The sequence below is a fragment of the Gavia stellata genome, chromosome 1 (assembly GCF_030936135.1).
Source record: "Gavia stellata isolate bGavSte3 chromosome 1, bGavSte3.hap2, whole genome shotgun sequence".
In the NCBI taxonomy this organism is placed as follows: domain Eukaryota; kingdom Metazoa; phylum Chordata; class Aves; order Gaviiformes; family Gaviidae; genus Gavia; species Gavia stellata.
In genome coordinates, this window is record NC_082594.1 from 4,788,168 (window position 1) to 4,803,635 (window position 15,468).

The 15,468-nt window shown below is 43.0% G+C and overlaps 1 protein-coding gene across 3 annotated transcripts in view; it reads right to left on the reverse strand.

The window, feature by feature from the left end:
- The window catches only part of TENM4 (teneurin transmembrane protein 4), a 360,992-nt gene that overhangs the window by 102,175 nt on the left and 243,349 nt on the right, over positions 1–15,468 (reverse strand). For all 3 annotated transcript variants that reach the window (XM_059822505.1, XM_059822500.1, XM_059822492.1), the window contains one exon: positions 43–259. In XM_059822505.1, the coding sequence (XP_059678488.1) occupies positions 43–259 (217 nt within the window). The remainder of the gene's footprint in view (positions 1–42; positions 260–15,468) is intronic.

A 15,468-nucleotide genomic window follows, 5' to 3' on the forward strand; every position in this document is an offset into this window, starting at 1 on the left:
CACACTTTACCTCTTACTGAATCAAAACTAAAATTCACTTACCCTCCTTCAAAGGGATTGTCTCCTGGGATGACGTGAGTGCTGTCCTTGCCAATCAGGAACTTGATCCGATCGTAGAACGAATGCAAGCTCTGCTGGGAGATGGGGGCTTGCGTCTCCTGGATGATATCCAGGGGGTCCGGGGAGCCCAGGCACAGTGCATTGACGTGGCACAGTGGCTGCAAGCAGCAGTCTGGGTCCATGCAATCCACCAGGCCATCTGCAGAAGGGTAAGGAAGATTTTAGAGCTATGGTAACATGGAGTGTTGCAGAGTTCAGAGTCCAAGAACTCTTTCCAATGCACACAACAGAGAAACGTGAATTTACACCTGCATAGAGTAAGACATGTTCCCTTATAGTCCCAATAAAGAATCTCGAATATGCATCAATATGTAACATTAATATGCATTAATATGTAATATATGAAAACACACACATAGACATGAGATTAGACCCTAAAACATCTTTGAGGTTAATTCTGGGATATGCCATTTCACGTCTCAGTCACTCAGATAACTCCAGAACCCCAAAAGGTGGTTTTTTTCCTGTCAATACGCAAATGACTTTTGTACATCGGTCCTGTTCCCTGTGCAAATCACAGGCACATTGCATGATACCAAAGCTATCAGGGTCGCTTTCAGCAGGACTAAATAGCGAAGAAAGCCATGGTATCTACCATGGCTACAGAGAGATTTATACATGCAACCCACTAAAGATTCTGGCTAGATAGATGAGAAGGGAGATTTTGCTGGGAACATTTGGTCTGTTTTGGCCTTTGTCACACTTATTCCATGCAGACACAGAGTTACAGATGACCTCAAACTCTCAGGATATAAATCTTGTACTTTCATCACCACTAAATTAATAATAACAACAATAACACCAGTAGACACACATGAGAAACGCTTGCCAAGTGTACCCTAGTAAAATGAGGGTTTGCATATCTGTCAAGTCATCAAACTCACCGACAGTACTACTTCCCCTCCCACCACCATAGCAACATTCCCCAGTCCATTTTGAGATGCCACTGTTCATTGCAAACAGCTTAGTAAAAAGCAGTGACAGGAAAGGAAATACAAAAAAAGCTCAGAAGAGGTTTGATGAAGCATCACATTTAGAAATAAAAGTTGTTAGCATGTGGTAGAGATGGATCTTTAAATCAGATAAGGGAACTGGATGTTTTTGTTCTGGGTTAATGGGATATGGAGCCCTTCACTTCCAACTCATCAGTTCAAGCAAGACAGTTTCATAGTGAATGAAAATCGTTACCATGTGATGGCTGTTCAAAGACCTATATGAAATGAGTAGCCTGTCTCAGCGTAGTTGCTGGGAGCTCTATATATCAGAGAAACCACCTTTACAGCTAGCATCCTACTGATGATTTCAGCACAGAGGCAAGAAATGAATGTACTTGGAGAGCAAAACTGTCCTGAGAGGTAGGTCCCTCCTAAAGTGGGAGGAGCTTTGGAGTTGTCAGGATAATGTATTTTTTTATTTCAAAGAAACAGTAAATTAAAACAAGACAGTTTGTAATTAGTACAGACTGTGAGCTTCAGTTTCATCCCAGTTATACCAGTATGAATTAGAAGTCCTTTCACTAGTGTTATTGGCATTACTTTAAGTTTACTGTAATATAAAGAGGATGAGAATCTGATCTGTTATTATTGCTGTAGTATTTACAATGACTTACATGTCATGGACTAGGATTCTGTTTAGATATACCTGTGCCGTTCTTGGAAGATTTTAGTGTCATAAAACATCACTGGCAAAATCATTTCATGTGGTTACCCATGAACAAAAAGCCTGTTCAGCGTTCCCAGAGCTTCTGGTCTACATGTGGGTCAAAGTGCAGTGAATATCTGCTCCACGTAGACATGCACACACACACAACACGAGTCATTTTCACAAGTGCTCTGCACCTGCCATTAATGATAATGGGAGCAGTGTTAGGCTAGCAGAAGTGCTTTTGAAAATCCCATCCATTATCTTTACCTCTGTCTGTTCTGATATCTCTACATTTTTATAACTCCTTGCAAAATTGCCACAAAAATTTATCAGCTCGGGCACAAAACCTACCCATCTGCCTTTTCTCTTGATGACTAGTGATAATGAAAAAGAACTAATTACATTTTATTTGCCCATTAAAAAAATGACTTGCCGCAGACGATTAGGCCAGTAGGATTCTGGAAGGTCACATCTCAGATGGAGTTTGAGAGACAGAATAAAGACCTGTATAGATGTAATATGCTTATCCATAGCTACCTAACAGGAAAAAAAGAGACAGAAAAGAAACAACAAACCAGCCCTGCTACTATATCGACTACCATTTCCAGCAAGATAAAATGTTGTCATTTTCTCCCACACATTAATAATGTTTTCTAAGGCTACAGACACTCTGCTGAGAGGACAGCAAACCAGCTGTACCATACCTCTTCATTACCTTGTCTTTATTCCAGACATCAGAAATGTGTTTTGGGACCTGAAGCTGCAAGACAGCAAGGAAATGTTGTCTTTGCAGGAAACAGTAGATAAATGTTTGAAGAACGGATGCACAGGACAATGTTTTGTACAGGTGGGAATGCCAAGGATGCCTCTGCAGATAAGCCTTTCCACTAATGTGTTTCAGACCTGTATAGAATAAGTTGGGGGTAATTACACCAGAGAGGTTTGTCATTGACGTCTTAAAGCCATTAAGGTCCTCAAGAGCTGGAATGGGGTTTAGCTACTCAACTCCCTCTAATATCAACAGCAGTTTCAGGGCAAAGCATTTCTTTAGCTTAGAAAATGTAAAGGCCATTTTTGTCTGAGACATGGAGAACAGCAAGAGTTAAGTTAAAATCCAGATCATAAATAGTGATGTCTCCATCTGAATATTGTGGTTTTGTGGTTTTTTATTGTATGGTCCACAAGTGATCCAAATGGTGCCCCACAGTTAATTGTAAGAGATACAATGAAATTGCACATAGCTATGACTTCTCATGCCCTGAGATCTCTCACTGGATCCATCACAAGAGTAAGGATAAAGTGACATTTGCAAGAAGCTCTCTACCCATGAAAAGCCAGGAATTCAGGAACCTGGATTAATGGAAAATAAAATCAGAGCAAAATAAAACTTATGCTTGGATGGTCCAAATAAATTGACAATAACAAATGTGGGAAGCCAGTACCAGCAGCAAAGGAAGATATAGCAAGGTATGATCTCACAGAAATATGAAGTCCTAATACAAAACACCTTTGAAATTTATAGAGCGTAAAAGTGAATTTTCATTAGAACTCATTGCAAAATTTTCAGAGAGAGGTAACAGAAGGAGGAGAATGTAGGATCAGCGGCTTCTTCACCCCAAGTTTTGCAGTAGTAAAGCCACAGAGATCCATGATCCGTGTGTGGATTACTAAGTCTGGTAGCTCCCAGAGCACAGATATGTAGCACAGTAGGTTCTCAGTTATGGCCATGTTTATACAGCTTTTGGTTTTAAAAAACGGCAGCTTCCTTACTCTACATATAGCACTAATATGACCATGGCACCTCAGACCAGAGAACAAATGTGTTGCTGAATTATCTCCACACAAGGTTGAAAGTCCTGCTTAGAGGGATTACAGTAATTCATAGAATCACAGAATCACAGAATGGTTTGGTTTGGAAGGGACTTTAAAGATCATCTAGTTCCAACCCCCATGCCATGGGCAGGGACACCTTCCACTAGACCAGGTTGCTCAAAGCCCCGTCCAACCTGGCCTTGTACACTTCCACAGAGGGGGCATCCACAACTTCTCTGGGCAACTTGTTCCAGTGCCTCACCACCCTCATACTGAAGAATTTCTTCCTTATATCTAATCTAAATCTACCCTCTTCCAGCTTAAAGCCATTACCCCTCGTCCTATCACTACATGCCCTTGTAAAAAGTCCCTCTCCAGCTTTCTGGTAGGCCCCCTTCGGGTACTGGAAGGCTGCTGTGAGGTCTCCCCAGAGTCTTCTCTTCTCCAGGCTGAACCACCCCAACTCTCTCAGCCTTTCCTCATAGGATAAGTGCTCCAGGCTTCTGATCATCTTTGTGGCCCTCCTCTGGACTCACTCCCACAGACCCATGTCCTTACGTTGGGGTCCCCAGAGCTGAACACAGTACTCCAGGTGGGGTCTCACGAGAGTGGAGGAGAGGGGGAGAATCCCCTCCCTCGACCTGCTGGTCATGCTTCTTTTGATGCAGCCCAGGATACGGTTGGCTTTCTGGGCTGCAAGCGCACGTTGCTGGCTCACGTTGAGCTTCTCATCAACCAACACGCCCAGGTCCTTCTCCTCAGGGCTGCTCTCAATCCACTCTCTGCCCAGTATTTGTGCTTGGGATTGCCCCGACCCATGTGCAGGACTTTGCACTTGGTCTTGTTGAACTTCATAAAGTTTGCACGGGCCCACCACTCAAGCCTGTCAAGGTCTCTCTGGATGGCATACCTTTCCTCCAGCATGTCAACCACACCACACAGCTTGGTGTCGTTGGCAAAGTTGCTGAGGGTGCACTCAATCCCACCGTCCATGTTGCTGACAAAGATGTTAAACAGCGCTGGTCCCAAGACCGACCCCTGAGGAACACCACTTGCCACTGGTCACCACTTGAACATCAAGCCACTGACCACAACTCTTTGAGTGCGATTCCTATTTTATGAAGTTTTTAAGTGGTTGGTTCAAGGTGACCCAGGAAACCACTATACCATGGCACTTCAGACCAGAGAACAAATGTGTTGCTGAATTATCTCTGTGCTTCATGTGCTTTAAGGTCAAAGAGGCTACTACGATCAGCTTGTCTGACCTCTTATATACACAGCTGTTCATTTCTTTTCCCCCAGAACTGGATTAAAGCCTGTCTTTTAGAAAGATATCTCATATATCAAAGACAGCTGATTACAGTGAGTCCACCACTTCCTCCGGTAAGCTATTCAAATGCTTAATTACTGCTAGGAAACTGCATCTTATTTCAAGGTTGAATTTGTCTAACTCCAATATCCCACCACGGGAACTTGTTTTGCCTTTGTCTGCAAGGTTACCAATATTTCCTTCTGCCCTGCGTGCTCAGGTGTCTTTTCCAAGTGCAAGTCTCTCCACACAGAGCAACAATCCATTCCAAACCTTTTCTCTGAACAGCTGAGGAAGATTAAATTTCCCACCGTAAGGTTTGTTTTCCAGCCGCTGGATTTTTTTTGTGTGTGGCATCCTTTGAGCTCTTTCCAGTAATTTCACATCTTTTGTAATACGTGGGCACCAACACTGGACACAAAACTGTGGCAACAATATTGGGTACAGAAGAGAGTCTACTTCCCAACTTTTGGGGTTTTATACTTCTAGGGTTGACAGTAGCCTTTTAGCAACAGCCTTGCACTGAGAACTCATGTTGAGACAATTATCTCCAGTGACCTCTAAATCCTGTTCTGAGTCATTGCTTTTCAAAAGTCTCCCAACCCGTAAGTATAACATGCTTTCTTTGTTCCCAGGGGTATTATCTTGCATTTTGCTGCATTAAGACACATTTTGTTTGATTGTGACCTTGTAGTGATGTGAGTCAGATCATTCTGTATCAAAATGATCTGGGTACGCTATTTACTACTATACCAAGCCTTAGGTGACCTGAAGATTTTACCAGGAAAGATTTAAACTACATTCTAAGACAATGATGAAAATGCTGAATAGGGTTGGATCCAACAACCAATCCCAAGGGACCCCTCTAGAAAAAAGCTTCAATCATGGATGCCTTTCAATTAACAAATTAATTTGGAGATCTGTCACTGAGTCAGATTTTAAGCCATCTCTTGCGTTCCTCAGTATTTCTACATAATATGAGTTTTTACATCTTTGAGACATTTTATGCATCCCATATAGACACACATGCCCTTAACACCTATGCTGGCAGTCCTGCCAAAAATAAAATTCTTTTGCCAGACCTCCTTTGTGTAAAGCCATGAAATAAATACCTTTTGCAATCTCAGAGTTACCATGAGGTGAATCAAACCACTGCCTCTGTGAAAAGGGAGCCGTTGGCAAGACATTGCCACACTTGCTAAATAATGTGATCAATGGGTTGCATCTTTAACTAAGACTCATGTAATCATAGAATAAGTAAGACTGGATGGGACGTCTGGAGGTCATCTTGTGAGACCTGTCTCATTCCCTTCAGAGAGGGACAGACATGAAGGAGAATCATCAGGACTCAGCAAAAAATGTTCCTTTTTTGCCATTTAGGATAAAGCAGATCCACTATATTCAGCTAACATTATTTTTAGGGGACCAAGTCCACTTTGATCAGACAAGCTGCACTCTGTGTATCACCAGACAGCGAGTTTTACTTTGGGATTACTGTATCTAGCTCATTTCTTGTAGGTGGAGTTGGAATACTGTTTTTAGAAAGATGCTCTATCTCATTTTAAAGATTGCAAATCCACCAATCCCATTAATGACCTCTTCCAAACACTACCTTAGACTCTTAACTCTTTGGAAGCAGAGACTGTCTTTTTATTTTCTGTTCACAAAACATCTGTTCCAGTCCCAAAGGACTCTGAAGCACCAGCACAACCCAATGAAATAACTGCAATCCTCATTAAAGATCTGTATCTGTAATGTATTTTCAGCCTGTTCCCCATGCAAGTACTGCTTCGTGGAAGAGACCAGACTCTGAAGCTATCTGAGCCTTCTTGGAGCAGGACCTTGGCCTAACAAGCATGACACTTGCTTAATACCAGCTGTGAAACAACTGGTATTAACTGTCTTTAAACATTCTCACTGTAGAAACGCAGACAGCTACCTTAGGTAACAGTAATAGATCTGAATGTTGACCTTATTCAGGAGTTACACAAGATAGTCAATATCATAACAGCCTTCCATAGGCACTTGGATGCTAAGCTTAAGATGACCTAAAACTACTTGCTTTCAAACACTGCCTGTGATCCATCACTTTCTGAAAATTGTGCCCTTCATGATGTTTAAGTAGCATGCAAAAAAATACAGACACCCAAACCAACCAGAAGTTTTGAAAATCTGGAGCTACTGGAGTCTGTGTCTTGCTTAAGGTGGGCTGGAGGATCGCTATCTCGTGCTCTCTGGTATTTTCCACACAAGGAGTTGCAGGATCCAAGCCAAAAGTAATTTTCTTTTCAAGAAAACCACAAATAAACTGAACCTGTTCCAGGTGTGTTATGGTAGAAACAAGGTTGGTATGGTAAGCACCACATCTGCCAGATGGTTGGCTAAGTGGGACATGCTCCTTCCCTCCCAAGCACGCAGGATGGGGCAGGCGCTGAGTAACTAAAGGGGTTTTGTGATTGTCTTCTTTGCCTGTAAGCCTTCATGTCCAGACTCTCCAGCCTCCTTTGCTAGGAATGGATTAAGATTCTAAGGCACACAACCAGGCACTAACTGATAGGAAAAACTGTGTGTCTATTGACCACCACTGCTTATTAGGAGAGGCAGATCTTTTGCCTTCCTTCTAAACTATGACGAGATGAGTGTGACATATTCCCTCCCCAGAACAAAAACTAATTGTCATGCTGACAGCCACTACTATCCTGCAAAATAATTACTCTCCAGCAGCAATGGGGCTACTGTCCCTGCATTCCTTGGGCTGCTGCTGCACTTGCTGGCTGTAAAGTGCTCACAAGTCCCACAGCAGTCTCATTTCTCTTTCAAGTCCCACGCGGTCTAGATTCCAAGTCCCTCACCCACCACCATGCAGCGCCAACAAGGTGTCAAGGATTAGAGTTTTGTACAGAAGCAAAGGGCTGGTTTTGAGAGACTGCTTCTGCAGTAAACAAGATCAGCCGAGAGCTAATAAAATTTCAAATTAGCTGTGACTTTTCATGGCCCCACAATTGTGTTGGCTGATTTAATGGGCAGCGTCTTAGCTCGCTGAGATTGAATAATTGAGCATTTCTACAGAGTTATGGATGCTGCAACAAAAATCCGTCATGCTAACATCAACAACCGAATGCAAATAACCTTCAGCCAGAGGTGTTATTATGTGTTTAAGCAGACTCTGACAGGTGCTGCATGTCAAGTGTCAGGCTGGAACAGGCAGGCCACAGGTAGGGATGGACCTGTTTGTAGGCAGAGAGCATCCTGTGGACCGCATCGGGAGCCCCGGACACACAGGCAGTCAGGAGGAGGTGAGCCTAAGGAGCCTTATTAGGGTACATCTGGGAGTGCATACATGACAAACTCATGGATTGCTCCTGCTGATGATCATGAGACTTTTTGCCACTGATTGCAGTGGGAAGAGCCTCTGTGGGAAACTGTACTAGGCAAAGCAAAACTAGAAAGAAAAATAACAATAAAAAAATTGTCTTTCATGAGTATTTTCATTGTCAGTGAAAGCATAAAATGCACTGATTATAAAAATAATTGCATCTCTTACCTCGTCCAGTTCTTATCTTTCACTTTCCTTTCTGTGTCATTCACCAGGCAACAATATCACTTTTTGTGCGGACACTGTCTGTCTTGTATTACTGGGAGAATTTGGATAGGGAGGGTTTAAAATGCAGATGCTCAAAGGTAAAGCTAACAAAGTGTTAGTCTTACCCTTGAGCAAATCAGATTTTACCCTTCCAGTCCTAGTCTAAACTCTGGTGAAACAGAGACTGAAGGAATGGCTCAGTACTTCTGCACAAAACACAAGTTATTGTTCATGTGAATGCTTGTGCTGATGAAGGTTTACAGGAGTAATGATGTTCTGCCCTGAGTTGAAGACCGGCACTCAATTTACTTCAGCTGGATTTGGGGAATAAACAGGTTTTTCTCTAGCGCTTTGCAGAGAGCAATTTTACCTATTCAACAAAAGAGTTGTAGCTTTTGGCCCTAGAGAAACAAAACACAAATGTAAGGAACAATAGCAATGTGACTGTCAACGCCGTGTGATCACGTTAGCTATTAATGTTCTCTTCACTCTTTCTGTCTCGCCAGCTCTGTTTTGATTTTGCCTGAATAAGGTTCTCGCTGGTTGTATCCTGGCTAAATTAGATTGCTGGCTGCCTGGGAAAGGAATTGCCCTCACATCTTTCTCTAAGTGCTCAGCACATGTTTGCAAGTTCAAAATAATATAGTCATATGTAATAGTAATCATGTATTTGAATTACAGCAGTCCTTGGGCTCTAGTGCAGAAGCAGAGTTCTGCAGTGCTAGTCACCACAGAAATACACTGCAAAAAGTTCATCCTAATCCAGAGCTACATTCTTGTTTAGAAAAACATCTGAAAAGGAAAAGAAGGGAAGTGGAAGGAGGAAATGACAGAAAACACATGATAATCACCTAGCTGGGCATAAACCAGAGCTATAATAATGTGTTTAGAGTCTACAAGTTCATAGCATCCCCCAACTCACCATTGCTCTGGAGGATACAGTTGATGCAGCTGGGTTCATGGGTTTCTTCCTTTCTCCAGGCAGGCTTTTAACAAGGGGACTTACACATTGCATGACCGGCAAAGCAGCACAGAAACCAGGCAATCTATGTTTGGAGTGATACTCATGAAGCTGAGCAAGGCATGTATGTGAGGACCCTTCCCAGCAGCAGAGAGACTGGCATTCAGACAGGGCAATAAGTGTAGGTTGATTAACCTGATCAATGGTCATGCAATACTGTACCCAAAACTGCCTCCTTCAGGAACCAAAGCACCTCTCTAAAGTGATTCCTCTGAGAAAAAGGGACTCAGAGCTTAGAAATCTTTTGTGGGAGCAACGGGTTCACACCCTCAGCAGCTGAGATATCCTTGTCACCAAGGTCTCTCGCTTTCCTGGCAAGTGCTGCAAGTGTTAAGCTACTGCTGAAAAGTTTGCCCTAACATATTCTGTTGACTGAATCCAAGGCAATTCAAGCAATCGTCTGATCACAGCTTGGAAAGTGGTCTTAGATAACTCAGATATAGGCATGTTTCTCAAATCCTGGTCAAGAGGCAAGTGGCCATGCACTCTATGCACCCTGAGCACTTTCGGGGCAAAACCTTAGGCTTTTAAGGGGACTTTCTGCCCCAAAGAGGAGGCAAGAGTTTGCCTCAGGTACTACAGCAGGTCTGGCAGAGCTTTCCCGAATTTATCCTTTGAGCATCGGTGCCCAAATGCTGTTTAAGCATCTTTTCAGGTGCAGAAATGCTTTGTGAAATGTGTGTCCAAGCCTGTCTTTTCTGAAGATGGTTCATGTCACCTTTTGTTACATCTTATATACCAGCAGTGCCTCCTTCTCATCAGCAACTTCCCTCATTTCAGCAATGGTATGTTTCTTTCAACACAGAGGACACTTTCATGGTTCCTTTCCGAATCTATTAATCAAAGTCATTTCATTAAGGACTAGTCAAAAGTACTAGGAACTCTCCAAAGCCGTCAAGACAACGCACAGACATTGCTAGACCTTCAGTTCACAACACATCATCCTTACAACACAACACAACACAACACAACACAACACAACACAACACAACACAACACCTGCTTCTGGATGCTGTAATGCCTGGGTTCACACCGCCCTCCTGACAGCCCCAGTGCTAACAACCGGCAGCGGGTGATACCCAGGTGTTACCGTCCAACACAGAACCAGCAAAGAGCTGAAACCTGAAAATGTGAACTGGTCATTTTGTTCTCTTACTTGAGGAAAGGTTGATTAACAGTCATCATAAAACAGAGGAAGACAAGCTGGGTGATTTATAACAAATTATACCAGGTAGCCAATCTTTTCAGGTAGAGCAGACTTTCTCATCTTTTTAGTAGTGCTTTGTGGTTCCTCCAAGATGACCCTGTTGTTTGACTGGATATATCTGTGATGGTAAATGCTAATTTATGATGGCTGTTTTCCCAGGTGTGTTCAGATCTCAACACTTCCCTTCATAAATGTAGCTAGCACATTAATGCATAATTTTTTATGGTTTCGAGGAAGCAGACAGCTCCCACACCATGCCCAGGAGACAATCTTCTTGTGCTATTAAAGCCTTGCAGGCATGAAGTAAAGGTTCATAACAGTGTGCAAAAAGAAAAATAAATAAATCTGAAAGCACTCCACCACCTTGTCGGTAGCTCAAGCATTTGCGAAGACAAAGGTTTGCGTTCTGGGGTTCTCCTGGATTCTTTAAAATTCCCTTTACAACCCTGCCGCTACCTTCAGGTGTAACCCTACGTACTGGCAAAGAGCAATCCAGACGCCTGCTAGGTCCCTAACGCTTTATTTGGCATGTGGTGGACAGATGGTGGACACACAGGTGTTAAGAAGGCCAGTGTGCAGAGCCAAAATTTCTCTTGCCAAAGAATTGGAAATGCTGCTGTCCCAAAGCATTAGGCAAGTCTCCACCTTACTACAAGCACTACCTGACCCTTGACTGGGGCAAGCAAGACACAAATCATTGCTCTGTGGAGTTGCACCAATGGGCTATGGTACTGTTAAACAAACAGCATTGATTTGCCTCAGAGAACCCATTTCTGAATTACATCGTCCCTGAAGTGAGAGTTGGTTTCTAGTGGCAGCAGTAAGTAATACTCAAGGCTGCATGGAAAGGTAAAAATCCCGTGTGCAATGGCTTGGTGACCTGCTCACTGCTTCAGGGTTTGAAGGCTAAGGCAACTTTTAGTTGCTCTGGCCCAGAAGGATAGAGGGAAGGAAAGCATAAGGGTTGCTCCACCTGGGAGCTTCTGGGTAGCATCTGGTGGAGGACAGACTGAAGTTGCAAAGGCAAAAGGGAGCCACGTGTATATTGGAACCCTGCATTCATGCTAGGTTACATGCATTGCATGTAGCTGTCATGAATGAGACATAAACTGAGGGGCAGAAGCTTTGCTACTACAATTCTTGCAGGAAAAGAGAAGAGGATGGTTTATTTTCTTCACTCCCAAAAGAAGATCATTGACCAGGTGACATGTAAGAAAAATGAAGTTGCTATACTTCTGTGTAATGGTGTGCAATATACGTTAGGGTAGGCCAGCATTATTTGACTGGGAAGATTATCTATCTGTCTATCTATCCATCTGTCTATCTATCTATTTAAATTATCCTGCAGTAACCACTAACACAAGCTTTTGGAAGTGTTTAAATTGGGAAGAGGCAGCAGAGAACAGCAGACAACGGAACGTCAACCTCTAATGAATATGAAAGGCTAGATAATATTAGGAACATCTATATTCCAGACATATTTTTCTTCTGAGAAAGACTCTTGCCTTTCACAAGTAAAGTAGATTCACTTTAGGCAGAGTTCAGCAGCTGTTTACCAACTAGAATTGTTAAAAGCAGGAAATGAAGGATGTGGTCAGTTCCACTTCCCGGAGAACCAGCAAGCTTTACCCTATCTGGAAGACTTTGCTACTCTGGAAAAGCCCAAGACAATAACAAAGGCCCTCAAGTGAAGTTACTGTGTTGATCAGACAGAACTTTTAGACCAAAAAGAGCAATTTAGTTTAATATCTGTAATTCCGTCATGGTTTCAGGACGGTGGGTTGTATCCAGACAATGATAGGGTGAATTGGCCAACTCTCTGGCTCTCAATATGAAGGGAGTTGTACAGTTAGATGATTTCTCCACAGCAAAGATGGTTAACACAGCTTTGCTGCCCAAGAGCATATCTGTGAAATTGTGAAGAATAGCTTCTCCCCTTCCCCTCCATTTTTCCTGTACAGTCTGTTCCTGATGGAGGAGTCCACAAATGCAATGGAGCCCGTATTTAGCCTATGGCGTATCAGCCTGTTCTCAAGGCTTTGTCAAATGCCATTAACTCCACTTCTAGGACTTGTCACAGAAGATAATTTCCTCGGTCTTTTAAACCTTCAAACTTCTTATTCTTCAAGCACATGACAGAGCACTCAGTGTGGGGTGAGACAGGACTACTCTCAGGTAGTGGGTGTTTGCAGCCATGAATTAGAGAGGTTATTTTCTGCCAAAAAGAGGCAAGAACTGCTTTTCTCAGCTTGTTTTAAGGAAACACCCCCTATTTGTTGTAATACAGGTGGCCTCTTAGGTCAAACGTGCAAAATCCTAGCCTTTTACCCAGATTGTTAAAGCTCTGTCACTGCACTGTTTTCCCTTGACTGATACTGGATGATCGCCCGCTCTCAGTTACTTGCTACAACTCCTTTCAAGTTGACAGGCTTTGTGTTTAAAAGTGGAAATAAAGTGGACCTGGGTGTGAAACCTAAGTGCTAGCTTTGACAAATGACACTTGTGTGTCGAGAGGGCACTGCTCTCTGAAACACCTTTTTTCTAACCTGAACCGAGATTACATTTCAGCGAGTCTCTCTCTGAGTGACTTCTGCTTAGCTTGTTATTGTTTATCTGAACAGCCTCCAGATTTAAGAGGCAAACACACCCTGTAATTTGGTACCCGTCTCCCTCAGGGTATGATTAGGCTGGGATCTGATGAAAAAGATTCTGACTTCAGCTCCCATTATCCTGAGGAATTTCCGGCTGCAGGGATCTTGATTAGCAGACACACGATACCACAGTGTGGGAACCAGCTTCCGATGAGCTCAGGCAGGGTGAAGCCCCCCCGTAGCCTGAACAGCCCCACCATGGTGTCTCAGCTTTAAGAGATGCTACTCTGAGCAGAAAGTGACTCGATGGGCAGTGGTCACCAACCAAAAATAGGCACCTACGAAGTGATAGATGAAATAGCTCAGGGACATGATGCCCTAAAACTATTTCTCTCTGCTGATGATACACACTGTGACTAGCTCAGACGTTTGACTTCTAAAGCGTCATGAAAGGACTCCCATCTCCATTGCCTACATTCATGTGCATATGAAGACAAATTCAGCCATAGCCTTGAAATCCTTTATGGTGAACAGTCAACTAAATGACCTTTCTCCAGCCCCTCGTACTCCAGAGACTGTGACAGGACCCCAAAAGAGGGAGAAGCCATAGTGTTCATACACATACTATATGCTCTTTCAAGAAGCTGTTCAGGCCTGCATCTCTTCAGTGCTCTTCGAAGCACAGCAGTTTCCCGAGGTATAAAGTTTGCATTGAATATGGGCTCAATTCTGCTTCCTAAACACAGGTGCCTAGTGTCATTTGACTTGCCTTTGGATATCTGAGAAATCCAAAGGCAGCTGTCACACATGGGACATATATATATGCTCTACTAGAGATCCAAGTTATTGTGAAGGGGAAGCTGGGGTACTCTAGGACGTCTCAGATGGTGCTGGACAAAAGGCAACAGACATTAAGTTGGAACACGGGAAATTATGATTAGATGTTAGGAGAAAAAAGTTTACTATAAGGATGGTCATATACTGGAGCAGGTTACCCAGAGAGGTGGAATCTCCATCCTTGGAGGTGTTCAAGAGTTGACTGGACACAGTCCTGAGCAACTTCATGTAATTAGATGTGCTTTGAGCAGGGGGTTGAACTAGACAACTGCTGGAGGTCCATTCCAACCTAAATTACTCTATGGATGTTCTTCAAATGCTTCCAGCTGTCTTGCTACAGGGATCAGCATAACAATTAGGAAACGGGTCCAGAATGAGCCTTCCTTTACCAGTCCTTGTAACCATATTCAAACACCTGTGCTAAACAAGGAATTCGGGATTCAAAGTAGAAGTGCCTCACCACTGCTGATGCCCCTACATCTCAGAGGTTGAAGTTCTAGATTTGAGCCCACAAATACAGCACAGATGATCCATAAACACATCTAAAAATCAACTTGAGAAGGCAAGCGTATACCTTTTCCATTTCCCAGCTGAGGAGAGTCCTTAGCCGTAAGGTAGCAAAATCAAAGGAATAGCATAGTGTATGACATGGATTATGTGTAAACTGTAACGCACACCATGTACATGTATTTTTTTAGTGTACCAAGAGTAAAGTCAACACTCATTTGTGGGCTCTGACACATGAATAAGCTGTCACAAGGCAATATGTTACAACCTATCAGTTGCTCTGCTCTAGCTGTGTACAACACTGCTCCACACAAGCTCACCAAATGCAAGTTAGCAGCTGACGTGCACTAACTTGTAAACATGTCAATGCCTTTTGATTCTCCTGTCTACATCTGCTGTCCTGCAGGCTAGCAAGGCGACAAATGGCTTGTTTCACGGTAGGGGTAACCCAGTTACAAGGTTAGCACCTTGAACCAGGAGATACGAGGAGATGGCACTCCACCAACCTACTCAGAGTCTAGTCATGCTCTTTTTGATGTTTTACAGATGTGGTCTACCTTGTATGTTAGGCTGGATTACTTCTTCTCCCCTCTCTCTCTTTCTAAAAACTTCACAGGATTTTTGTTGGTTATTTTTTCCATGGAAACTGGGATTATCCTTGGCTGTATTTAACATATTTTTACACATCTGATGTGATGAACTTTATTGCTGCCTCGTGTCAGCATAAACAGGGAAGACGAGTACAGTGATATTCAGTTTCATGTGAGGCAAAAAGTGACCTTTGTTTTATAGTGCGTACTCTCTGTATGGTTCTCCAATTTTTTCCATCTTTTCTAA